This window comes from Apodemus sylvaticus, chromosome 7, assembly GCF_947179515.1.
Source record: "Apodemus sylvaticus chromosome 7, mApoSyl1.1, whole genome shotgun sequence".
Taxonomy (NCBI): Eukaryota; Metazoa; Chordata; class Mammalia; order Rodentia; family Muridae; genus Apodemus; species Apodemus sylvaticus.
The window spans coordinates 84,286,582-84,311,468 of record NC_067478.1 but is presented as its reverse complement, the minus strand read 5'-3'; the positions used below and the strand labels follow the sequence as shown (position 1 = coordinate 84,311,468).

The following is a 24,887-nucleotide window of genomic DNA, read 5'->3' as shown; positions in this document are numbered from 1 at the left end:
TAAAAAAGTGAGGCAAGATAACACGTGGAGAATAATGAGAGTCCTCAGTGAACAGGCATTATCTGGGTCAGCTATTCATGGCGGCCCGGAAGATCGTTGAAGTGGGAAAATGCGCATGCGTTATTGATTTTCTTGGCTTGATCTCCACTTTAACTTGCTGGCAGTTTCGCAGCATTTTAGAAAACATGAAAATCGAGCCTGGAGGGCTTCATAAGATGCTTATGGGCCGATGTGTTCTCTTTAAAGGCATAGCAGGTCCAAGGCCAAATAGGAGCTTTGAGGGCCACATAGGCGTTACATTATGGGACTCACCCAAGCACCGACTTCTTTAATTGACCTTTTTTTATAATTCCGTTTTTCCTCCGCAGCCAATATCAGAATTGGGACCCAATCCGGTTTTTCAAATAATCCACTAGGAGCTGTGCGGACAAGAGGAAGAAAGTCATGTATGTTGAGGGTGTGCACTATGCCAGGCATTTTGTAATTGAGTGGAAGGATGCTTTAGGTATTATCCCCTTAGAGACCAAAAGATTCCTAAATAGTCATATAAGGAGCATCAGTTGCAAGATAAATACGAAAAAGGAACATAAGATTAAGCATGGTGCTGATTTGGGAAGTCGTAGAGATCCCTCGTGTGTAAGAAAACATACAAATTCCAAAGGCTGTTACTTTGACATTATGAATGAAAGCAACAACCAAAACAGAAAACCCAAAAACTATATAGGAAAGTGACATTTGATGAGGAGAACAAGTTCTGGAAAAATCCAATCTTTAGAAGTAAAACTGATGGGATGGTTACGTAGAAAGAAGTGGGATCAAGGAGTCAAGCGCATTTCAGTGAGGGAGAGACAAGCTGCCTTACAGTGAAGTCAAAGCAGGAAAGATAACCTGGGTGGCGAAACCCACGTTGTACCAGCATACAGGAGCCCGAGGATTGGAAGTTACAGGCTAGTCTGGACTAGGGTAAGACAATGTATTTGGGGGAAAGACAGGCCAGCTAATTATCAGTATGAACATCTGTGACATTAGCTAGAAAAGGTTTCAAAACCTTAAAAACCAGATTACAGCAATGAAGAAATATAGAAGCAAGAGAATATAAGTCAGACAACGCAAGACGAAGGTGGAACTCAGGAGAAACTGAATAGCCAAGGACAGGGATACAGCAAAGCAGGTAGAGGAGTGTGTTTGGGAATGGTGGAACCTTTTCCTTAGATGGAATGAAGGGAGAAAATCATCCAGATGAGAAATCTGACGCATGCCCTAGTGAGAAGGAAACAGGAGTCAGGAGAACTTGGGGTGAGCAAGGCTACATTTCAGAGTGTCTGCAGGAGACAGAGAAGAGCGGTTGGGCAGCAGTGGAGCCTACAGGTTTGTGGTTTGTACAGTTGCCTGTAGTTTAGGTCTCGGAGAGTAATGGTTAAATTAACCTACACTGAGATCCTGCATGTCATAGGTATGGAAATGGAATAAGGACACGGTGGCAAAGTATTAAAAAGCCTGTTATTTAGGCTGGAGAGTGAAGCCATAAAGGAGCTAGAGAATAAATAAGCATTCCTTGAGACTTGTCTTCTGAGGACAGTCCCAGGGTGCCTCTGGAGTAGTGGCTCTCAGTCTCCCTAATGCTGCCACCCTTTAATACAGTTCCTCATGTTGTGGTGACCCCAGCCATGAAACTATTTTTTTGTTGTTCCTTCATAAGTGAAATTCTGCTGCTGTTATGAACTGTTAATATGTGTTTTCTGATGGTCTTAGGTGACTCACAGAGAACCACTGTTCTGGATGTCTGTAGTGGGGCTGGTTAGGTCAGCCAGGTGATACACATTTGCTGGTACCTTGCTTTGAGAAAGTGGCAAAATCCACTGGATTTTCAGAGGGACTTCTGAAACCGTCACTAGCTTTTTATTTTTCTGGGGCAGTGGTACTGGGATTGGATTTAGCAATGTATATGCTAGATAAACTTTACCAAACTTTCCTTTGAAATGTCTTGGTAAGACACCTGGACTGGCTTTGAACTCAGTAGGCAGCCTTGCCAGGCTGTCCGTGCCTTCCAATCCTCTGTCAGTAGTGGTGGGGATTACAGGCACACACCACACCAGGAAGCGGGGGGGTTGGGGGGAGGGGAGCACTAGCTTTCAGGACTGTAATGAAGGGATAACAAGGCTGGTAAGTCAGGTGCTCATTTATTAAATACAAGTTTTGAGCAAACAACCCCCACCCCCCAGGCAAGTCTGACAAAAAGTAACTTTCCTGGAATGTTTCAAATACAGTTGTCGATGGAGTTTGATCAAGTTCAACCTTTTTGCTGTTTTGTTCTTCATTTTCTGTCTCTAAGTTCTTTTCCCAGTTAGCAGTTAGGCCATGTGCACTATCTCCTCACATGACCACGGTGCAGCATCAGTCTGGGTTGTAACGGTACCCAGTAGGCTTAGGCTTTGCCCAATGGCTGCCTAGCAACCAGAACCCAAATAGCGTCATGAAGCTTTTAGCGTGTGGCACCGAGCAGCCCCTGGCCCTTCTCCTGCGCTGTTCAGCTGCTTCTCAGACTCCCTCAGTTTTCACACCCCAACGGGAAGCTATCTATATTAAACAAACAAACAACTGCTTGAACTCCAAATAATTTTCCAAGTTTAGTATTAGCCTCTTGGTGAGTTATGAGCTGACTGAAGTCTTCACTTTCCTTTAGTATTTCAGCAAAGCCATCATGTAAAACTCTGTACGTCAGGAAGTCCTAACAGATTTACAGCTGCTGCGGCATTCCAGACAAGACACCATTTGACCTTTGCAAATGCACATATGTGTCTTATTGTACCAGGATGGAAGTCTTTAGAGTTTTTTTTCTGGATGTCTTTAAATTAGTTCACAGAAGGTAAGAAGGCACAGAGGACACTTGGTTCCTCACCACAGTGGCGGTAGCTACACACGTGCTTTTGTGATTAAAGGTGTTCAGCAGCTTCGGTGGCGTCACAGGCATTCATAGAAAAGTATCAGAGGAGCTTAAAAAACAAAACAAAACACAAGCTTGCCAAAAACGGCTTACAATCTGAAGGTTCAGTTCAGAAGCAGAAGACAGACAGACAGACAGACAGACAGACAGACACTAGAGGCAGCACAGAGCTCATCTGCTCGAAAGCTGCTGGGAACAACTGTTTTCTGGAGGGCTTGTAACCATTTCCCTCCAGTTTTTGCTTGCAAAACTTGGGTCTTCTCTCATTTTCAAATAAGAGCATAAAAGCATCCTCCCAGATTAGCTTTGGAAAAGCAAGAGCAGCAGGTAGAAGCTTACTTCATATGCAGTTCATTCTCGGAGAGGGAAAGGAGAATGCTACACACAGGAAATGAAGTTCACTTGAAGAAAAGAAATCCTGTCAACATATATCTAAAGGCCCAGGGGTACACTGAGTCAGTCTTAAGCTTTTGGCATTTACAGATGTGCCTGAGGCTTCCCTGTTCACAACAGGGAACATTCTTTAATAGCCAGAGTAAGATGCTCTCTCTAATCACAAGGTTTCCAGTTGATACCAACAAGAAAAAAAATACACAAAAAATGCTTATAGCAACTTGTGTTGGAATACTGAAACACTGCTTTTGTGTGTGTATATTCTTTTGTAACAGTCATGTTTTGTAAAAGAAGCCACAGCCACATTTTCTTCTCCTTTACACCTCTGGACTGTGATTGATACTGATATAAAAGCATCCCACAAAGTACTGAGCCTTAGAGCAAAACCTTTGGAGAAGCGGGGCAGAACACTTGTTAACTACCCAGAGATAAGTGGATATTTAAAATGGCCCAGGGGAAAGATTTCAATTTAATCTCTACCTTGTTAATTGATAAACTAAGGCTAGATGAGAAGCAGTTCTTAGAAGCCAGGTCACAGCCCAAATATTAGCTATGTACATTGTAGTCTTAGGGTTTTCCTGACTAGAACAAGTGAGAAAACACTGCCAGCTACTACATAAATCTTACCTGGGAAGACACAATATAATGTGGCACTTAATTGAGACTAGTGAAAAAAAGAACACAGTGTCTGTGTTTAACACACACATGGAATACACTGCATTAAGTGTCCTAAAATGACATTTTCATATAGATAGAATATTTATTGCCTATTTTACCCAGGCCTAGTCCTTGAAGCACAAAAGAGGAAAGGGCCCAACAGCTTCTTATTTATCCTCTTACTGCAAGTTCCACATATTACTGTCACTCACTGAAAGATCGAGCAGCTACATTTTTGGTGGTGAGATCCTCATAGGAGTGTCTGTGATGGTATCTTTAAGTGACAAGATAATACAAATGTTGTATAAGATTCCCTCATCTTCTCTATCAGCCAAAAAAAAAAATCTATATACACCCTAAGGTATTTGCATTTATCTGGAAAGTTACTCTGTAATATTACAGAGCTATAGTAAGGCCAGGTACTTAAGTCTAGACCTTATGGGCTAGTAAATACACAGGACAGTAGTTTTGGATGTTATCACTGTCACTGAAGTAGCTGACATCATAGACTTAAAAGTAGTGCTCACTAAAAAATGTCTGAACAGTACTTGGAAAGGGAAAGAAAAAAATGGCAGGACATTTTTGTTGTTGGACTTGATATACTTTAGGATAGAAAAGGAAACGAGAGAAATAGGAAAGCCAAGGCTAAAATTAATCATTTATAAAGGGCTGCGAGAAGAGAATGTCCTGTTAGCCAGGGGAACAACAAGGTCTTGAGAATCGTAATTATCATAATTGTACAAAAACAATTTTCTAATTTAAACAACAAAAAAATGAAATAACCCAAAACCAAATCAAACTGACAAACAAACAAACAAACAAACAAACAAAAACCCAACAAATCAAAGCAGAAAAGAAAAAGGAGAGGATCGGAGCCAGAAAGAGAGAAACCCTAACCACCAGCAGCTGTTTACACCCGGGGTGGGCAGTTCCTGGTGCAGAGTTCACAGCATCTATTCAAGCTGCTCCTTCTGTTGCTTCCTCTCTGCGAGCCACCGTTGGATTTTCTCTTTCAGTTCTGTGTTGGGCCGGATCTGGTCCATGGTAAGGGGACTACGGTTAAAAGGATCTGTTTGGTCACTAGGACAAGAAAAGAATGAAAAGTGAGTTACTTCTGACAGTTCTAAGATCCCAAGGCTGAGCAGAGCATCTGAGCATCCCACTTGCCCTGTGACCCAAGACATGGTGCATTGTAACTGTGAGTCCAAAGCTGACTCTGGGGTTAGAAAGAAGGAAATGGAAAGGGCGTAGTTTGAGAGTCTTCTTTAGTTACCCTGTCCCTACCTCATAATAAACCTGATTCAACTGCATTCAGATTTTTTTTTTGTCTTTTTTTTTTTTCAGTGTTTCCACAAATGTTTCTCTGTGTAGCCATGGCTGACCTGGAACTCACTCTGTAGATGGAGCTGGCCTTGAACACAGAGATCACCTGTTCTGCCTCCCAACTGCTGGGATTGAAGGTGCGTGCCACCAGCCCCCGGCTGTCATTCAGATATTGATCCTAGTGGTTCAGCAGCAGGAAAGATGGCTCAGTCGTAAGAGCACTAGATGAGCTTCTTGATAACTTGGATTCAATTTCTAGTATCTATAGTACCATACCCATCTGTAATTCTAGTGACAGGGGAGTCAATGTCTTTTTCTGACCTCTGTGATCACTAGGCACACACATTGTACACCTACATACATATAGACAAGACACTCACATGTATAAGTAAAATAAACAAATCTTTAAAAAAAATTTTTAAAATGTTATCTTTGTTATCAGCTTTTAGATTTCCCTAAATCAGAAATTGTAGATATGTGTGTTATCATCAATCACCATTTGTAGGGTTTCCCCTTTGTGAAAGGGGATTTTGTTATGTTGTCCAAGTTGGCTTCAAATTCCTAGGCACCAATAACCTCCCCGTGTAAATCTCCCATGAAGTTGGTGCTGCAGATGAACATCACCGAACCAGGTTCGCTACTTGCAATTTTAGTGACAGATTCTTGGAACAGTATAAACAGTTAAGAGATAAGGCCTTGTAACAGACATTTGATTACATTAGCTGATTGCTATGCAAGTAAATGCAGACAGGTTCAGTGTTGAGAGCACGTTCAGCAGCATAGTGCTGGCTCTGCATGCACAAGGTCCTAGGTGTGATTCCAAGGACTATACAACAATAAAATAAAATAAAAAGCTGGGACCAGCAATATGGCTCAATGTGTAATAATGTTTGCTGCCAAGGCTGAAGACCCGAGTTTGGTTCCCAGGACCCACAAGGTTAGAGAACTAATTCCTGCAAGTTGCCTTACCTCCACACTTGTGAGTATACATGAGCTCACGTGTACACACACAGACACACACACACACACACACACACACACAAATGAACGAACAAACAAATAAATGAATGTAATTTAAAAATTGTAGCAAAACTAACAAAGAAAGACCCAAGACTGCCTTGGATATAGCTCAGCGTGTAGAGGAATTTTAATCCAGCAACAGGGCTGCTCTGGCAAGAGATCATAAGACCTTCTAGGTCTAGGAAAACAGGAGACTGAGGCCTGCAGATGCCTGAGACTGGTCAGTCAGTCGGGAGTCAGTGTAGTGCGGTGCAGTGCAGTGCAGTGGGATTGAGTTTGTTCACGAATTCATGTAGTTCAGTACAGGTCAGCAGAGGCAGTTGCAGCCAGAGAATAAGAGTGAGCCAGAGTATTAGAACATACTGCCCAAGTGAGTATGAGGCCAAGCAGAGCAATTCATTGAGAAGCTGAGAGAAGTCAGACTGAATCAGTCAGCTTGGAGAAGACTTTGAGCCAAAACAGCTGAGTTGAACCAGTCAGCCATCTTATGGCTTGAAAGACCTAGAAAAGGTGAGATTTATTTCCCTGCAGTAAGACTTTGAGATGACAATTTCATCAGGTGAATAAAAGATATTTTACAGTAGAGTGCTTGTCTAGCATGCACATAGCCCTAATGGATCCCAGTACCACATAAACCAGGGGTAGTGATGCATAACTGAACTGTGTTGTCAATGCTTAGGAGGGGGAGATAGGGTGACCAAAAGCTGAGTCCTCCTCAGCTACACAGCAAGCTCAAGCTGAAACATGAAACCCTGATTCCAAAACAAAACAAGATCATGATATACTCAAAGACTGTCTGAGATCTGAGATCACCAAGCTTTTCACTGAGATTACAGCACAGTATCATATAGTGAAAGTGTAAAAGCCGGGCGGTGGTGGCGCACGCCTGTAATCCCAGCACTCTGGGAGGCCGAGGCAGGCGGATTTCTGAGGTCGAGGCCAGCCTGGTCTACAGAGTGAGTTCCAGGACAGCCAGGGATACACGGAGAAACCCTGTCTTAAAAAAAAACAAATCCAAAAAACCAAAAAAAACAAAAAAACAAAAAAACCAGATAATTCATTTTTAAATATTCAAAATATTCCTTAAATTTTAAATTTTAGTCAACTTACGTACATTTTAAATAGGCACCATGGTCTCTCAGTGCCCCTTTCTACAGTTTTTCAAAGAGAGGTAAGGGGGAAGTCAAGCAGTGGTGGCATTTGCCTATAGTCCTAGCACTTGCCTGATAAGCAGGAGGATCGCGAAGGGAGGCCCCACCCCCCCAAGACAGGGTTTTTCTGGCTGTCCTGGAACTCACTCTGTGAGTAGACTAGACTGGCCTCAAACTCAGAAATCCGCCTACCTCTGCCTCCCAAGTGCTAGGATTAAAGGCATGCACCACCACCGCCTGGCCAAGGATCATGAATTTCAAGGTCATTCCAGCTACAGATGAATTTGAGGACAGCCTGGAATACATGACATCCTGTCTTAACTGTAGTCCTACATTGTTTAGGAAGCTGAAGCAGTAAGATTGCTTGAGTGGGGTTTGAGGCCAGCCTGTGTAACACTGCATGACCCTATCTCAAAATAAATAAGTAACAGAGTTGGGGCTGCAAAGTTGGGTCACAGTTGGGAGGACATGCTGCTCTTGTGGGGTCCTAGGTTTGGCTCCCAGCACCCACATGGTGACACAACCATCTATGTATTCCAATTGCAGGGGATCCCACTTCTTCTGCCATCTGCAGACACTAAGCATGCATGTGCTGCACATGCACGTCCCCAAATACTCACACACATTAAACAACAAACAGTTGGCTGTAGGGGCTGCAGCATGAAACTCCAGTTCTCGGCATCCTTTCCTTGAGCTGCAGAATACTCTTCTAAAAATGAAGTAGGGGCTGCTTGGGCACTGGCTAGCTTCACTCATCTTTGCCTTCCTGTCTGTTCTCTGGACATCTGCAGGATGACTGTCCAAATAGCACTCAGCTTGGCGAATTTATGTTACCCAAATTACCATACCCAAATAGAAATATAGTAACTGAAGGGAGTGTAAAATCTGAGCCTCAAGCCCATTTTTGATATTTTTACAATTAAAATAATTTCAGGTTAGAGTATATTCCATGTTGAGATATTTCATTATGTGGATAAAATAAATTTCTTTTGTTTTTTTGAGATAGGGTCTCACTATGTATCTCTGGCTGCCTATAACTTGCTATGTAAACCATGATAGCTTCAAAGTTAAGGCAGTCCTCCTGCCTGTCTTCAAGTGCAATTCCAGGCTCTTGTCACCATGCCTGGCTAAGACTTAAGGAGGGAAGCGGTAAGAGCTATTCCCTTAATCTTTAAAGTTATAAACAGGTGATATCAAGATGCTACACCAAGAGTCTACTGTATGGGGTACCCACTGTGTGGAGTGCAGACATGAAGCTAACACAGTTGTACTCCTGAGGCGCTATGTGGGTGGGCATACCTGAGTAAATGCCTAGCAATGGTGGATCTGTCCACAGTGACTCTGGAAGATGGAAGCACCACAGGGTCAGACATCAGTGTGCTCATGATGGGATCCAGGAACTCATCACAGGCATCTGCATATGTCTCCTCTTCTTGTTGTTGGAGGTCTGCAAGAGACTGAGGAAACCATAGGTCATGTCTAAAGTGAGCTCCCAGTGCAGCTCTCAGGCTTAGTAACTGTTACCCCTTATCTTGGTCATCAGTGAGCCTTGCAGGGATGCAGAGCACTTTGTCTTTTCAAGGACAAGCCCAAGATCTCATTGTAGCATTTGGTGTGAATACTGGCACTTGGAAGGGGGGAAGGGTGGGAGGACATGCTGAACAGTCGAATAATTACTAAGCTACTCACACAGCCTATGCCTGAAAGCAGGTTCAGAAATTTAAACGTGCTCTGACATTTGACTCTGGTAAATACTTCCTTATGGCTTGATTTGGCTAAGCTGTAGGCCAACCACAAGCTTAGCTCAATAAAAGACAAAAAATAAAAATACAAAAACTCTGTCTGGTGGTGGCGGCACATACCAACACTTGGGAGTCAAGAGGCAGGCAAATCTCTGAGGTCAAGGCCAACTTGGTCTACAGAGCGAGTCCAGGAAAGCCAGGGCTACACAGAGAATCCTGAAGAAGAAACTCACTGAGGAACGACTGACACTTGGAAAGAAGGTATTTGTCTTTTTCTTTTTTTGTTTTGTTTTGTTTTGTTTATTTTTGGAGCCGGATTCTTTGTGTAGCCCTGGCTGTCCTGGTACTCAGAGATCTTCCTGCCTCTGAGGCCCAAGGGCTGGGTCTAAAGACGTGTGTCACTACTCCCCAGCCTGGAAGGCTTTCCTTTAGATGTCTGTGCTGTGCATTTTTCCTTTCCTCCACTCTAATGGAGCTTAATCATTGTCCAGTTGGAGGGATTAGCTGAGCACAATAGAGTATCTTAATCTCTAAAATGCATTTTGGTATAAACCAACCACCAGTAGAAATGTAGAGAGCAGAGAAAAGCCATAGGAACCAGTGTCTGCAAACTACTTATCTTTGCTCAGTTTTTACTTATTGAGTTAGGAACTCATTATGCTGCCCAAGCCAGCCTTGAATTTGGAATCCCCTTGCCTCAGTTGGGTGAGTGCTAGGTTATGGCCATGTACCACCAAGCCTTGCCCTTCCTCCTGAATTTTATTCCAAAAAAGTTCTTTTGCATTAACACTAGGTTTTCAAATCTTTTGTACCACTGGGACATAAAAGTTAACCTAAAGAAAGCCTTCACTAGGCCATTTGCACCAGGGAGCTGGGAGACTCCACAGCCTTCTGCGCATAGCCTGCCAGGAGAGAGTGACCTCCCAGCAGCACTTTCACTTCTGAGCACAGAGGTGAGATCTCTACCTTCTCTCTGGAGGGGACCTGCTAGGAGCACACAGGGCCTAAGATCAGTGGAGCAGCTGGGACGGAAGTCTTCCCGCTGCCATTTGCACCAGGGAGCTGGGAAACTCCACAGCCTTCTGTGCATAGCCCACCAGGAGAGACAGATCTCTAAGCAGTGCTTTCACTTTTGAGCTCAGAGGAGTAAGGCTTACAGGCTTACAGGCTTACAGGCCCACAGGAGGAATAAACTCCAGCCAGAGACAAGAATACCAACTAGCACCAGATGGCGAAAGGCAAGCACAAGAACTCTACCACATCGCAACATCAGAACCCAGTTCTCCTACCCCAGCAAGTCCCAGATACCCCAACACACCGGAAAAGCTAGAGTTGGATTTAAAATCATATCTCATGATGCTGATAGAGGACTTCAAGAAAGACTTAAATAACTCCCTTAAAGAAATACAGGAGAACATCGGTCAACAGGTAAAAAAAAGCCCTTAAAGAGGAAACACAAAATCCCTTAAAGAAATACAGGAGATCATGGGTCAACAGGCAGAAGCCCTTAAAGAAGAAACACAAAAATCCCTTAAAGAATTACAGGAAAACACAAACAATCAAGTGAAGGAACTGAATAAAACCATCCAGGATCTAAAAGTGGAAGTAGAAACAAGAAATCACAAAGTGAGATATCTCTGGAGATAGAAAACCTTGGAAAGAATTCAGGAGTCATAGATGCAAGCAACAACAGCAGAATACAAGAGATAGAAGAAAGAACCTCAGGTGCTGAAGATACCATAGAAAACATTGACTCAACAGTCAAAGAAAATGCAAAATGCATAAAGCTGGTAACCCAAAACATCCAGGAACTCCAGGACTCAATGAGAAGACCAAACCTAAGGATTACAGGTATAGACAAGAGCGAAGATTTACATCTTAAAGGCCCAGTAAATATCTTCAACCAAATTGTAGAAGAAAACTTCTCTACCCTAGAGAAAGATATGCCCATGAACATACAAGAAGCCTTCAGAATGCCAAACAGACTGGACCAGAACAGAAAGTCCTCCCGGCATATAATAATCAAAACACCAAATTCACTAAACAAAGAAAGAATATTAAAAGCAGTAAGGGAAAAAGAGCAAGTAACTTATAAAGGCATACCTATCAGAATTACACCAGACTTCTCACCAGAGACAATGAAAGCTAGAAGATCCTGGGCAGACCTCATACAGACCCTAAGAGAACACAAAATTCCAGCCCAGGCTACTATGCCCAGCAAAACTCTCAATCATCATAGATGGAGAAACCAAGATATTCCAATGATAAAACCAAATTTACACAATATCTGTCCACAATCCAGCCCTACAAAGGTTAATTGATAGAAAATGCCAACACAAGGAGGGAAACTAGAAAAAGCAAGAAAGTAATCTTCTTCCAAAAGAAGATAACCAGACAAATATAAAAATAACATAAAAAATAACAGGAAGCAACAATCACTATTCCCTAATATCTCTTAACAACAATATCTCTTAACAACAATTAGCGAGCAACTCAACTCGCTAATAAAAAGACATAGACTAATGAAATATTTCTCATGTAAATCTTCAATTTTATCAGAAAATGTTTGTAATTCCCCTTTTAATTTAGTAATTTTGTTTTTGTTTTTGTTTTTTTGAGACAGGGTTTCTCTGTGTAGTCCTGGCTGCCCTGGAACTCACTCTGTAGACCAGACTGGCCTCAAACTTAAGATATCCGCCTGCCTCTGCCTCCCAAGTACTGGGATAAAAGGCATGCGCCACTACCACCTGGCCAGTAATGTTTTTTATGTCTACCATTTTATCTGCATTATTTTTCATGATAATCTTCAATTTTAATATGTCTTTCTAAATACTTCTATTTTATCAGAAATGTTTTCAATGCAAATATTTGATTTTATCACAAATGTTTCTAATTCCACCTTCAATTAATTTAGAAAGAGTTTTTATATCTATCATTTTTTATGTAAAATTTTCCATGAAATAGTCAATTTTAACGTGTTTGTCTATTTATTTCTTGAATTTTACCAGAAATAGTTCCATGTAAATCTTCAATGTTATCTGAAAATGTTTATAATTCCACCTTCAATCAACTTAGGAATACTTTTATACCTACCATTATTATATCTATATAAAATTTTCCATGATAATCTTCAATTCTAACATGTTTTTCTACATTTTTCTACAATTTTATCAGAAATATTTTCCACATAAATCTTTAATTCTACCACAAAATATTTCTATCCCATATTTCAATTAATTTAGCAATTTTTCCATGTAAATCTTTAATTTTATCATAAAGTGTTTTTACAATTCTCTTTTCAATAAATAAAAAAAATTAAAAAAAAAAAGCAAGCCTTCACTAATGCACATTCTTTTCACCTGGTAGAAATCTCTTCAATTATTCTTCCTGGGCAGGGGATAACATTTAGTAAGATGGCTGCTCCAGTCATTGACTGACTAAGAGGAAGTATCTGTTCCCAATGCCTCTATGCAGTGCCCCTTTCTCCAGGAAATGGGGCAGAAGCAGCAGAGTTGAATGACCGTGTGGCCCTTCTTTCTGAGTATCTGAGAAACAAGCTGTCCTCTTCCTCACCTTGATTCTCTCTGCCAAGTTACTGAAAGCCACGATCATATTCCCCGGCTTATTGATTTTCTTCAGGACTCGGACTGTCTGTGCAAAGAGAGTAGGAGAATAGGAACGTCCGTCCTTGGGCACAGTGGCACAGAAATTCTCCTCATCCCTGAAAGGTCAGCATTAGAAAGAAACTGAGCATCAGAGCACAGGTCAATGTTGAGATAGCAGATGGGCTACAGATAAGTATCCCAGCACTTCCAAGCCACTAGTGCTCTTTTTTTTTTTTGGTTTTTTGTTTTTTTTTCCAAGACAGGGTTTCTCTGTGTAACTCTGGCTGTCCTGGAACTCAATCTGTAGACCAGGCTGGCCTCGAACTCAGAAATCTGCCTGCCTCTGTCTCCCAAGTGCTGGGATTAAAAGTGTGCGCCACCACCACCCGGCCCACTAGTGCTCTTTTGAACCAGAAAGGCATTTTATTTTCTGTGTGTGTGTGTGTGTTTGTGTGTATGCACATGCATAAATATGTCTGTATGTATGTGAGGGGCAGAGATCAATGCTGGGTGTTTTCCTCAGTTTTTGAGACATGGTCTCTCACTAAACCTAGAATTCATCAGTTTTATTAGGCTGCATGTTCTGATCAGTATATTTCAGGCCTCTTTCTGGTCTTTGCTGTCCAGCCTGGGATTACAGAGCATGCTACCACATGCAGCTTTTTAGGTGGGTTCTAGGGATCTGAACTCAGACAGACCCTCATGTCTGTGTGGCAATCGTTTTACTGACTGAGCCATCTCCCTGGCTTGACATCTAATTTTCTTTTTTTCTTCTTTCTCTGTTGGTATTTTTGTTGTTTGTTTGATTGTTTTGTTTTAAGACAGGGTTTCTCTGTGTAGCTCTGGCTGTCCTAGAACTGATTCTGTTGATTTGGCTACCATTAAACTCAAAAGATCCACATGCCTTTGGCCCCCAAGTACTGGGATTAAAGGCACATAGTACCACATCTAATTTTCTGTACTATAAAGTATTCCATAGCCATAAAAATATTTTCACAAACAGTATCATAACCAGTAATGTTTATCTTTGCTCAGATCAAGGCAGAATGTTGGGAATTCTGAAAAATTCCAATGGACCAGATAAAGTTTCCTATTGAAAACTATGGAGGAGCCCTTCACCTATCAGCTAAAAATGAGCCTGCCTTCCCCCTCTATTTTCACGCAGGAGCTAACCAGCCATTCTGCTCTCAAAATATTAGCATCCCCGTGGCGTGCTCAACACCAATCTCAAATACCCAAGATTTAAGTAGATAGTGCAGATGTCTGATACAAGCTGCTGAGGTTTGAAGTCAAATTCGCTGAAGTCCTTGACCTTGAGAGCGCCCATCTTGGGGCCCACCAGGTGCTGCAGGAAGTAGTTAAGCATGGAGATGATGCGCTCGGCCAGGAACGGGTGCACGAACAGCGACTGGATCTCTGGAAAAAGAGCCAGAGTCTTAAAACACAGCGCATCTGTAATTTTCTCCTACATTTCTCTCTCTACAATTCTTCTCTCTACAATTACATCTAATTGTATTGGAGACCTTTGAGGATTTTTAATTGCATAATATATTTTCAGTGAAAAAATATAGACAAGCAAAAACCAAAAACAATAAACGAAAGGGAAGAAAAGCTACTACCCAGTCAAAAGCAGTGTTAACATATTTTAGAACTACATTATTATGTGCATCTTCATGTGTTACAGCAAGTGTATGTGGGTCAGAAGACAACTTGTCAGTTCTCTCCTGTCACCATGTGGGTCCAAGGGACCAAACCTAGGTTGCCAGACTTGGTGGCAAAGACGTTTACCCACGAGTCCCACATCTGACCTGGACTTGAGACTTCATTTTCATTTTCTTATCCTTTCCCACTTTCTATCTCATTTATTCCTTGCTCCACTTCAATGGGAGTGTTCCTTGAATTTATTTTTTTTAACCCTTTCACTAAATATTTAAAGTTTTAAAGTCACATTTTCAATATTCAAAACGTCTCTTCTGTCTGTTGTTGCTTTTGTTCTTGGTTTGTGGTCACCTTATCTTCTCTAATTTCCCTGAACTGATAAAGTTTTTAAAAAGCTTTAAAAGTTTTAAAAGTCGATTTCTGCACTTCTCATTTGATGCTTTCCTTTTACTCCTGATCTCTGGCTGCTCTAACACACTAAATTTATTCACTGAATGCAAATTATTTATCTTCTGACCTCCCTCATCTGTCATTATTTGCCACACGTTGTAACTATGTAGCTCAGGCTAGCCTGGGACTGACTCAGAGTCCTTCTGTCTTCATCTCCTAAGAGGATGTCATACCATGCTTGGATTTACGTTTTTATAGTGTGTGTGTGTGTGTGTGTGTGTGTGTGACATACAGAGTTAATAGCCTACTGACTCTCACAGAGTTTTGGGGCAGCAGGGATTGCACTCAGGGTTTTGCATATGCTCTGCAGCATATGTTCTGCATGTGCTCTATCATTAAGCTTTACTTGCAGCTTCTTCAGGAAAACAGCTTATATTTTTTGGCATGTCAACAATGTGCACCATCATTCTTTTTGAAGTTTCTCTATTTGTTTCAGTCTCAGATGTAGAAGTTACAATCACCAGAGTCCAATTTTCTTTTGGACAGGGTCTCATGCATCCCAAGGTGTCCTGGAAATTACTCTGTAGATGAGGATGACCTGGAACTTCTCATCTTCCTGCCTCAGCCTCCAGAGAGCTGGGACTGCTGGTGTGGGCCACCATGTGGGTTTTCATGCAGGCGAGGCAAGCACTCTACAAACTGAGCTGCATCCCATCCCAGATTCTACATTCTTAATTTTGAGCTGGGCTGATCCCTCAGAGAAACAGACCTTGATTTCTACATTTTTGGGGACAGCATGCCTTTATGTTCTTACCTGATGTCAGGAAGGAAAGGGTACCAATTGTTTCATTGGACATGATGTTATGGAAACGCGCCAGCTGCCCAAACATCTGCAGACCTGCCTCTTTTTCTCGGCGGGCTTCTGGTGTCAGACTCTCCCATTCTCCTCGGTCTTTCTCAATCTGCTGAATCTTTATCTTGCTCAAATACTATGGAAACCAGAAATGTGATACACTAGATAAGAGACATGCAACTGAAGGGGAAAGCTGAACTAAAATCCAGTCATCTGGGTTTGGAAAGGAGGCTGCTCTTATAGAGGATCAGGGTTTGATTGCCAGCACCAACACTGTGGGTCCCAACCACCTGCTAACTCCAGTTCCAGAGGATCTGATATCCTCTTGGCCTTCATAGGCATTATATGAACCTACATAATTCAAACAAAACAACACTCATAAAAAAAAAAAATCCAGAAGTGACTGGAGAAGTGGCTCCAGGGTTAAGAGAGCTTGTTCTTGCATACAGCAACTTATAGCCACCTGTAATTCTAGCTCCAGGAAATACAAGGAATTCTCTCAACCTGCCCAGGCACCTGCATACGTGCAGTGTAGTTACATACATGGAAACAGAACACTCATACACATAAATCTTAAAAAACAAAAAACAACCCGAGTCAGCAGCTGGGACATTTCGAGATGGTAGAGACCTTTGTCAATTCGGGGCTGAAGCTTAAGAACTCCAGGAGGAGCAGCGAGATGGTGATGGTCAGGAGGTTAAGGTACTTGTTACCAAAGCTGATGACCTGCATTTGATCCCCAGAACCTGTGTATTGGCTAGTTTTGTGTGTCAACTTGACACAGGCTGGAGTTATCACAGAGAAAGGAGTTTCAGTTGGGGAAATGCTTCCATGAGATCCAGCTGTGAGGCATTTTCTCAAGTAGTGATCAAGTGGGGGAGGGGCCCTTGTGGGTGGTACCATCTCTCGTTGGTATATTCTTGGGTTCTATAGGACAGCAGGCTGAGCAAGCCAGGGGAAGCAAGCCAATAAGAAACATCCCTCCATGGCCTCTGCATCAGCTCCTGCTTCCTGACCTGCTTGAGTTCCAGTCCTGACTTCGTTTAGTGATGAACTGCAACATGGAAGTGTAAGCTGAATAAACCCTTTCCTCCCCAGCTTGCTTCTTGGTCATGGTGTTTGTGCAGGAACAGAAACCCTGACAGAGGCAGCCCGCATGGTGAAAGGAGAAAGTAGAGCCCCTAAGTTGTCCTCTGACCTCCACACGTGTACTGTAGCCAAGTGGACACACAGAATGTAACATTAAATTTTAAGGGACTTTTGGAAAGAGATAATGTCCTCAGACAGCTTTGTCTCAGCTTGAGTAAACCGCTAGGTAACTGCCTGGAGCTAGGGTCAGTTCTGGAGGTAGAGAGGAGGGTCAGTGGAGCAGCATTTGGAAGCCAAGCTAAAGCACCAGGATGACATGAAAAGGGAGTCCTTCCTAAAACATAAAACACAAAAGGTTCAAAGCTAAAGTTCTACAAATATACCTGCTATCCAGAGGGAATCATAATTACTTAAAACCCTCACCTCTCATCACCTTACTGCTACAGCAAATAATGAGTTAACCTATGTCAAGAGAATACCACCTGCTTCATGCCCTGAATCATATTGTCCTCACTTAGCAGAGATGCATATAATAGGAACTGTTCTCACTTCCTCAGAGAACCTATGTTAAGTTTCAGAGTGCAGGATTGTGAAAAGACCAGGAGGCAGATCCCTCTCACAAAGCAAGCACAAGTTACTTAGTGGGATGTCAATGAGAGCTCCTGCCTGTCCCGCAGGCTACCTTCCACCTAACCTGCATCAGCTTCCTGAAGCTCATTGCCTAGTCACTCTGAGCTCCTGCCCTGCTGCAGGCCCAGGGCAGAACACACAGCTAAGCCTGGACCAAAACCTCTGCAACTTGGAGCTGAAACAATCCTTCCTTTTTTAGGTGGATTTTCTCAGGTACTCTGCTGTAACAATGGAAGTCTCACAGTCACTGACCAAAATGAAGATCCTATGATTTTTTTTCTGCATTGTTGGCCTGCTGGTATGCCTTAGTTTGGCTTTATCACACTTAAAAAAAATTATTTATTTATGTGTATGTATGTGCACCACGTGTCTGCAAGAGGTCAGAAGCTGGTGTTAGAACTGGAGTTACAGGTGTTTGTGAGCTGTCATTTAGGTGCTGGGCACTGAACCCGGGTCTTCTGCAAAAGTCTTAAGTACTCTTAACCACTAAGTCATTTCCCCGAGACCATCTTTTAAACTCTCATCCAAAGAACCACCCAAGTCCAACAATGACCCTTGATATAGTGAAATGAAGAACCTAGAAAGATGTGTAGAAGGTGTTGGGCACACTATTATAACACATACACTTGTGGTGTGTAAGAATGTTCTAGAGCAAGGGTTACTCTGTTATCATTAAAAGGTCAAAACAATCTACTCTTTGCCAGGTGCAATGGTTCATGTCTGCAACCTTAAAACTCTGGGAGACTAAGGTGAAAGGATTCCTATGTGTTTGAGGTCAGCTTAGGATAAAGAGTGAGAGAAAACTTACCTAAACACACATATGCCAACAAAACGAAACAGAACATAAACACGGCCACCCCCCCCCCCCCACTACCAGCAATGTTGATGATTTGAAGCCCTTTCCATTGAGATCACTGCAAATGATATAGGAACACACATGGTATTTCCTTTTTTACCTGTATGGCTTCATCCAAAAGGAAGATAGCATCATTCATTAACAGGTTAAGAAATCGGAGGAACAGTGGGGGATTCATAGCTTCTAAATTCTTAGAGGCATAGTCAGCCAAATCCTGTAAGTCCCAGCCCAAGAAGAAGATATTTTAGTGCCAAATCATGTACCAACGGTACTGAGGCTGACCCGAAGCAACTAGTACCATTTAAACCTCTCTTACCTTAATGCTCTCCCGATAGCAATCTGTCCCCCACATGTATCTTAGGATGGGATACATAGGGCGGCGGTAATTAAACTTCTGTTCAAATTGATGGGGGTCCCCTAAAATAAGGCAAGAATAAGAAATCAGCTAGGGTGGTCTAATAGAAAATGGGCGGAGCTTGTGTGTATGCATTTGCTTTACTGTGAAACTCAAGGCTGTTGCCAAAATCTTCCCTAGAAGGGCCTCCAGCTCATACTCCTTGGGGTGCTGAGGATAAAAACCTAGGCTGTAGTTACAACTACCAGCATATGATCATGTCAACAAGACCAGGCAACATTCCAGGAGGTAACACGAACTAGGTTCAGTGGCTTGTGGACAAAAGGAGCAGATGTGAATGGGAGAAGGGAAGGGAATGTGTTGGGGGTTTCCAGAGGAAGTAGGAAGGGGATTTTGGGGTGAATATGAGCAAACTTTTTTTACATGCATGAAATTGTTTTGAGAAAGGGTCTCTCTATGTAACCCTGGCTGTCCTGGAACTTGCTCTATAGGCTAGCCTGTCAGAGCTTCACCTACATCTGCCTCCTGAGTGTTGGGATTAGAGTCACGTGCTACCACACCTGGCTCCAAGAGGGTTTCTTTCTGTCTCTGCCTCCCAGGTGTTAAGATTACACAGGTATGCATCATGTGCTTGGCTCCCCAAGCCCTTTCCAACCTTCACTTTCAGACTAATGGGATGTATTCCATTACAACCCTCTGGCTGTACACAGTGAGACAGCCACAGTGACTGCTGAGCAGCTCCTCAGGGGCAGGTTAGCACGTACTGTGTCAGTGACTCACCATTCTGACTCATTTTATATGTGAGAAATCGAGACCCAGAGATTAAGTAAGAGACAAACGCAGAAAAGAAATGTGTGCAGTTAGCTAATAAAATGCTAAATGCCTCTTTAAATGCTAATTGTACAAGTTACCAAATGGCAGAAATCCCATTTAAAAAGACTCTTATGCAACTTCTTAGCATGTCTTGACTACTAGTTCAGATAAAGCTCTGCTTAACTGAAATTCAGGTGATCAGGACAGAAGAGAGAGACAATGCTGTCTACTCTTTTCTTCATTTTTTTTTGATGTATACATAATAAGTTGTGGGTATGTGTTCATACATGTTTACATGTGTGTCCATGTGTGTGGGCTTGTACATGCACATACATGGAGGCTCAAAGTCTACACCAAGTGCCTTCCTCAATTGCTCTCCCTTTTGTTGTTGTTTGTTTGTTTGAGACAGGGCTTCTCTATGCAGCCCTGGTTGTCCTGGAACTCCCTTGATAGACTAGGCTGGCCCTAAATTCACAGAGATCTCCCTGCCTCTGCCACCACCACCTTGCTTCCACTTTATTTTTCTGAAATAGAGTCTCCCATTAAAGCAGAACCCAATGATTTTCCCAGACTGGATGACCATGGAGCCCCAGGCATGTCTGTCTCTGCCTCCCTAGAACTGTCAGGGTAGCAGTGTCAGGGTGGACACTGCTGTGCGGCCACTTTTTAGAAACTGGCTATTCAGGCCCAGTCTCAGGTCCTTGCACTTGCCTTTTATGCGTGTATGCAGGTGGGAGTTTTTTGTTCTAGTTGTTTGTTTTTTTGTGAGACAGAGCTGGTTTTAGCACTTTTAGGTGTATGATATGTACAAACAAAACATTTTTAGCATCTATATTCTTACATATAAAATGAGAACAATATAGATAAACTTTTCAGATAGATGAGTTAATGACATAGTAAAAATAAAGCATCCACCCAATTAAGCCTGGCACATGGTGAATATTCAAGTAATGCTGGTTGACATTACTGTGACATTCGACAGTGATCAAGCTGTGAAACTCTTAGTTCTCAGCTCTAGAGCTGGCTGCGTGACTCCTTTACCTGTAAATTCGATGTCCACAAAAACTTTGATCAAGGCTTCTGCAAGTTGGGGAGCGTATGGAAAGTTGCAGAATACACGTTTCCGGTGGAACACACTAGACACCAAGGGGCTTGGGGTCTGGTCCAGGTGAGGCATCACTGCTTCTAACACCTCTGCTAGTTTGGCCCTCAGGTGGGGGTTCTTCATTCTGCACAGGGCAGAAAGCACGATGAGCAGGAAGATATAACTCCCTGATGTGATTCTAGTCTACACAAGGAGCTGGTACGTTCTATATCACTATTAAATATAGAAAGTCACACCTGTTTCAAGTTTGTCAGTACTCTGGTGCAGGAGATACCATGTAACATGTTTTGAGATGGTTTTATTACATAGTCCTGGCTCTCCCTATGTAGACCAGGCTGGCCTTGAACCTGCAGTATTCCTGCCTATGCCTCCTGAGTGTTGGGATTATAGATGTACACTCTTATGCCTGCCCGCATTAACTCTTGAGAGGACAGCTAACCATGTATGAGGGAGTACTTTTGTTTCCATGTAATGCTTAGGACATTCAGTTTTCTCTATAACAATGCACTATTTACTATGTACTCTTCTATGACAGGTTCATTTTTAATACACTTGCCTTCCCAAGCTTTCTGAGTGCAAATAATTAGGTTATAATTATCTGATAGCTCCATATTCCCTGTCCTATGAGGCTAATCAATGCCTGTTGGCTTATGGCCAACTTCCCCTTAGGTCTGCTCAGCTCACTGAAGGGTTGGCTTTTATATATTTCTCACTGATATGTCTTGCAGAATTGTGGGCTTTTATTTTGCAGCAAATGTGCCCCTTTGTGCATAAAAATTGTTTCCTTTAGCCCCCACACACTACACCATCCATTTTCCCCTCCCCGCCAAAAAAGCAATTCTAAAAACCATAGTACATAGTAAACAGAGTACAACTGCCAGGCTAGAAGTAACACAAACCCAGGTTCACTGCTTATCCAACTCCAGCGGTAGGACAGGTATTGGTTGGCATAATTAGTAAAAGTTTAGCATCTGTCAGCCCCTGGTCCAGCCTCTGGTATCCTGGTTAACTATTTTAACCAGGGATCAGCAATGGGATCCTATTAGGTACCTTCTATGCAGGTTCAAACTCTGTGAGCAAAGTCCTCTGCTTACTAAACCTCCCCACAGCAGGCAGAATGTCTGTGGCTCTAGGCCGTGACAGGGGCAGGCGGCCCACACATCACCTTTCTATGCTTCCGGTGAAGATGGTGATAAAGTGAAGGACATGCTCCAGGGAATCTGCTGACGTCTCCAAGATGTCCTCAGCAAAGCGCCGGAGGAAAATGAGGAAATCGCCCAGGTTGTCTGCAAAAAATTCTGAAAAAGATTCACTGGAATTAGCCAAACATCTGTTCATTGGTCTCAAACAACATCCCAGTACCTTCGTCACATAAAAGGTAAAAAAAGGTACAAAGGTAGAAAAAGTCCAAGTCTTTTATGTACCAGGGATGGTGATAAGTCAGTAACTATAGAATCTCTTATGTGTGTATCGAGCTTTGTTCTTATCTGGGGAAATGTATGAACAGCAGTCACACAAAGAACTCTTAACACTAGCACTGTGTGCCCCCATAGGTTGGCCACAGTTTAAGGCACCCTTTAGGTGTGGCTAGTTATACACTAGGTGACTGCAGTAAGGAGCTCCGGGATGGTCCTCTAACCACTCTCCCTTTTGGTACTCAGACCTTTGCAAAGTCCCTTTCTGCATTACTCTAGACTAGGAGGTTCCCTGCCATATACAGTAGAGGACACCACCATTACTCTAGACGGCCATACCCGGGTGTGTGCAGTAGAGGACACCACCATTACTCTAGACGGCCATACCCGGGTGTGTGCAGTAGAGGACATAATTTTCAAGGTTAGTTGAGAGAGTTTGCAGTTTTCATTTTGGTCACCTGTGCTGTCACATCGTGAGTGGCACTAAGAGATGTGTTAGGCTATTGGCAAGCAGCTGAGGCCTGTTGACAACCAGCCGACTGGGCTTGTAAGTGGATCCTCCGGCTCTTGTTGAGTCCTCAGAGTCCTATGGTGCTGACTGACAGCTTGGCCATAACCTCATTAGCAGCACAGCCAAGTGCTCCTGGATTTCTGACGCAGAGGACTGTGTGGGATAGTGTTTGCTGCTAAGTTTGGGGAGTAACTTGTTACACAGCAATATGAGACCAGCACAGTGTTCAAGAACATTTAATCTGATTAGTGAACAACATCTACTGACCCCTCACTGACATGCATACATACACAACCTCCTTCTGAGTTAGTAAGGAGGGACTTTTTTTTTCTAAAAAAAAAAAAACAACCTCAGGGAGAGTTATAGACAGGCAGCTGAATACTGTCAAACAATGCTAATGACAGACACTATGAGCTGTGAAGACCCTGAGTGTGGTTCATCATTGCAGGCTGTTTTCTGACAGTCCCAGTATCAGGGGCACAAAGCTGGAGAAGCAATTGCTGGGACCCCCATGCTTTGGTCAGGAGATTCTTCTAAGTGTGAGTAGTTTCTCTCAAAACAATGAAATGTTAACTATGGAAGGGTATTTTGAGGATTAAGCTTCCAAGGTGACCCACTTAAACTTAGGTGACTATTAATAGGATGTTCCCAAGGGACAGACTGCTTACCTGGCACATAAGCCAAAGAGCTGTAGCCATCTGGCAAAGGGAAACTTAGCTCTATTGGCTGTGAGCCCTCATTGCCTATGGCCAGTTGAACCAGCAGAACAGCCATGGACACCTGCAAATTCAGGCAGTTTTGCAGCATCTGGGGTTCAGTCATAGCAGTCTTGGTAGAGAGATAGATGGTCATCAGGCGTTCGAACTGCTCACGGAGATTGTCAGCAGCAGGGCTAGAACTCTGCTGAGCATCCCGCCAGGCAACCTGCAGCCGATGCAGATTTTGGTTGATTTTTACCATCTGATCATGCAACCTGCCCCCAAGAAAGCAGAAGAGACCAGGTCAGGGAAGCCCATGTGGGGGCAGTGTAGCACAGACCACACTGAAAAGCAAATCCTTGTTTGCTTTTTCTAGTGTGCTACAGTTGTAGAAAGGACCAGGGTCAATGACACAGAAGGCACTCACAAACGTTACCGATGGGACAGAAGCAAGGTGCACTGCTCTCAGAAAATGTTACCATGTGCACAGCAAATCTGAAGCTAATTATGGAGAGTTAGCAGTTTCGACCAGGAGCAGGGTGCAGAGGGCAAGGTTATCGTGGAAAACAGTCATTTTAATGAGGCAGAGTATGAGGAGCCCATTACAAGCTTTAGAGTACACAGATGGGGGTCAGAGGGTGATCTCTGCACAGTCAGAAAGCTAAGCAGGCAAAAAGACTTGACTTTAACAACCACACCTAAAGCAGCCACCATCAGGCATACAACCAAAGAGCAGCTTAGGTTGAAGCTAAAGCCCAGCCCTCTGAAGAATAAGAAAATTATTCTTCACAAAATTTCACTCTAATATTGAAAAGAAGACCTAGAACTAAAAACTACTGATGACTGGGTCCACATGTACAATCCTAATCACTCCCTTGGTTCTTGTGGACAGCTACTAGGGTGACTGACTGGGAAACTGGATGCCAGGTATCTCTATGTCTGAATTTAGATTGTTGAGCAGATGGAGCACATGCTGAACTTGTTACACATTTAAAAAGTCAACAACAGGTCAGAAACACTGTCTAATGAAGACATATTTTCATTTTCCCCCCAATAATTTTCTGCTGGAGGAGTTAAAAAATTCCTCCATTTAATTAAAAAAAAAATCAGTATTTCAGGCCAGGCACGTGATACACACCATTAATCTCAGCACTCAGGAGGCAGAGGCAGGTAGATCTGAGGCCAGCCTGGTCTACAGAATGAGTTCCAAGGTAGCCAAGGCTACACAGAGAAATCCTGTCTCTAACAAACAAACAAACAAACAAACAAACAAACAAACAAACAAAACAAAACCTCAGTATTCCTGGGTCTGGAAAGATGGTTCAATTAATAAACGGCTTGCATATGCAAGCAAGGGGACCTGTGGTTAGATGCCCAGCACCCATGTAAAGATAAGTATGCTGGTGTGCTCCTGTGGTCCTAGTACTGGGGACACAGACACAGGAAGATTCCTGGGGGCTGAATCAGTGAGCTCCAGGTTCAGTGAAAGATCCTTCCTCAAAAGATAAGGTGGGGGAGCATCTGAGAAAGATAAAGTGGGGGAGCATCTGAGAAAGCCACTTGACACCGACCTCTGGCTTCTACATCACATGAGCATGTGTGCCCTGCCCCCACCAATTAAAAAAAATCAGTATTCGTAATACTCTTTCTATAGATGAGACATATGGGTGAGTTGTTA

General features: G+C 42.8%; 1 protein-coding gene across 5 annotated transcripts in view; it reads right to left on the bottom strand.

Annotated features, from left to right (window-relative positions):
• Positions 1-2,164: 2,164 nt before the first annotated feature.
• Ube4a (ubiquitination factor E4A) overlaps positions 2,165-24,887 on the bottom strand; it is a 44,101-nt gene continuing 21,378 nt past the window's right edge. For all 5 annotated transcript variants that reach the window (XM_052188487.1, XM_052188486.1, XM_052188490.1 and 2 more), the window contains 10 exons: positions 23,180-23,484; positions 21,751-21,883; positions 20,522-20,709; positions 18,629-18,729; positions 18,413-18,526; positions 15,699-15,873; positions 14,071-14,251; positions 12,804-12,951; positions 8,788-8,945; positions 2,165-5,074 (listed from right to left, as the gene is read on the bottom strand). In XM_052188487.1, the coding sequence (XP_052044447.1) occupies positions 4,948-5,074; positions 8,788-8,945; positions 12,804-12,951; positions 14,071-14,251; positions 15,699-15,873; positions 18,413-18,526; positions 18,629-18,729; positions 20,522-20,709; positions 21,751-21,883; positions 23,180-23,484 (1,630 nt within the window). In that variant the 3' untranslated portion in view covers positions 2,165-4,947. The remainder of the gene's footprint in view (positions 5,075-8,787; positions 8,946-12,803; positions 12,952-14,070; positions 14,252-15,698; positions 15,874-18,412; positions 18,527-18,628; positions 18,730-20,521; positions 20,710-21,750; positions 21,884-23,179; positions 23,485-24,887) is intronic.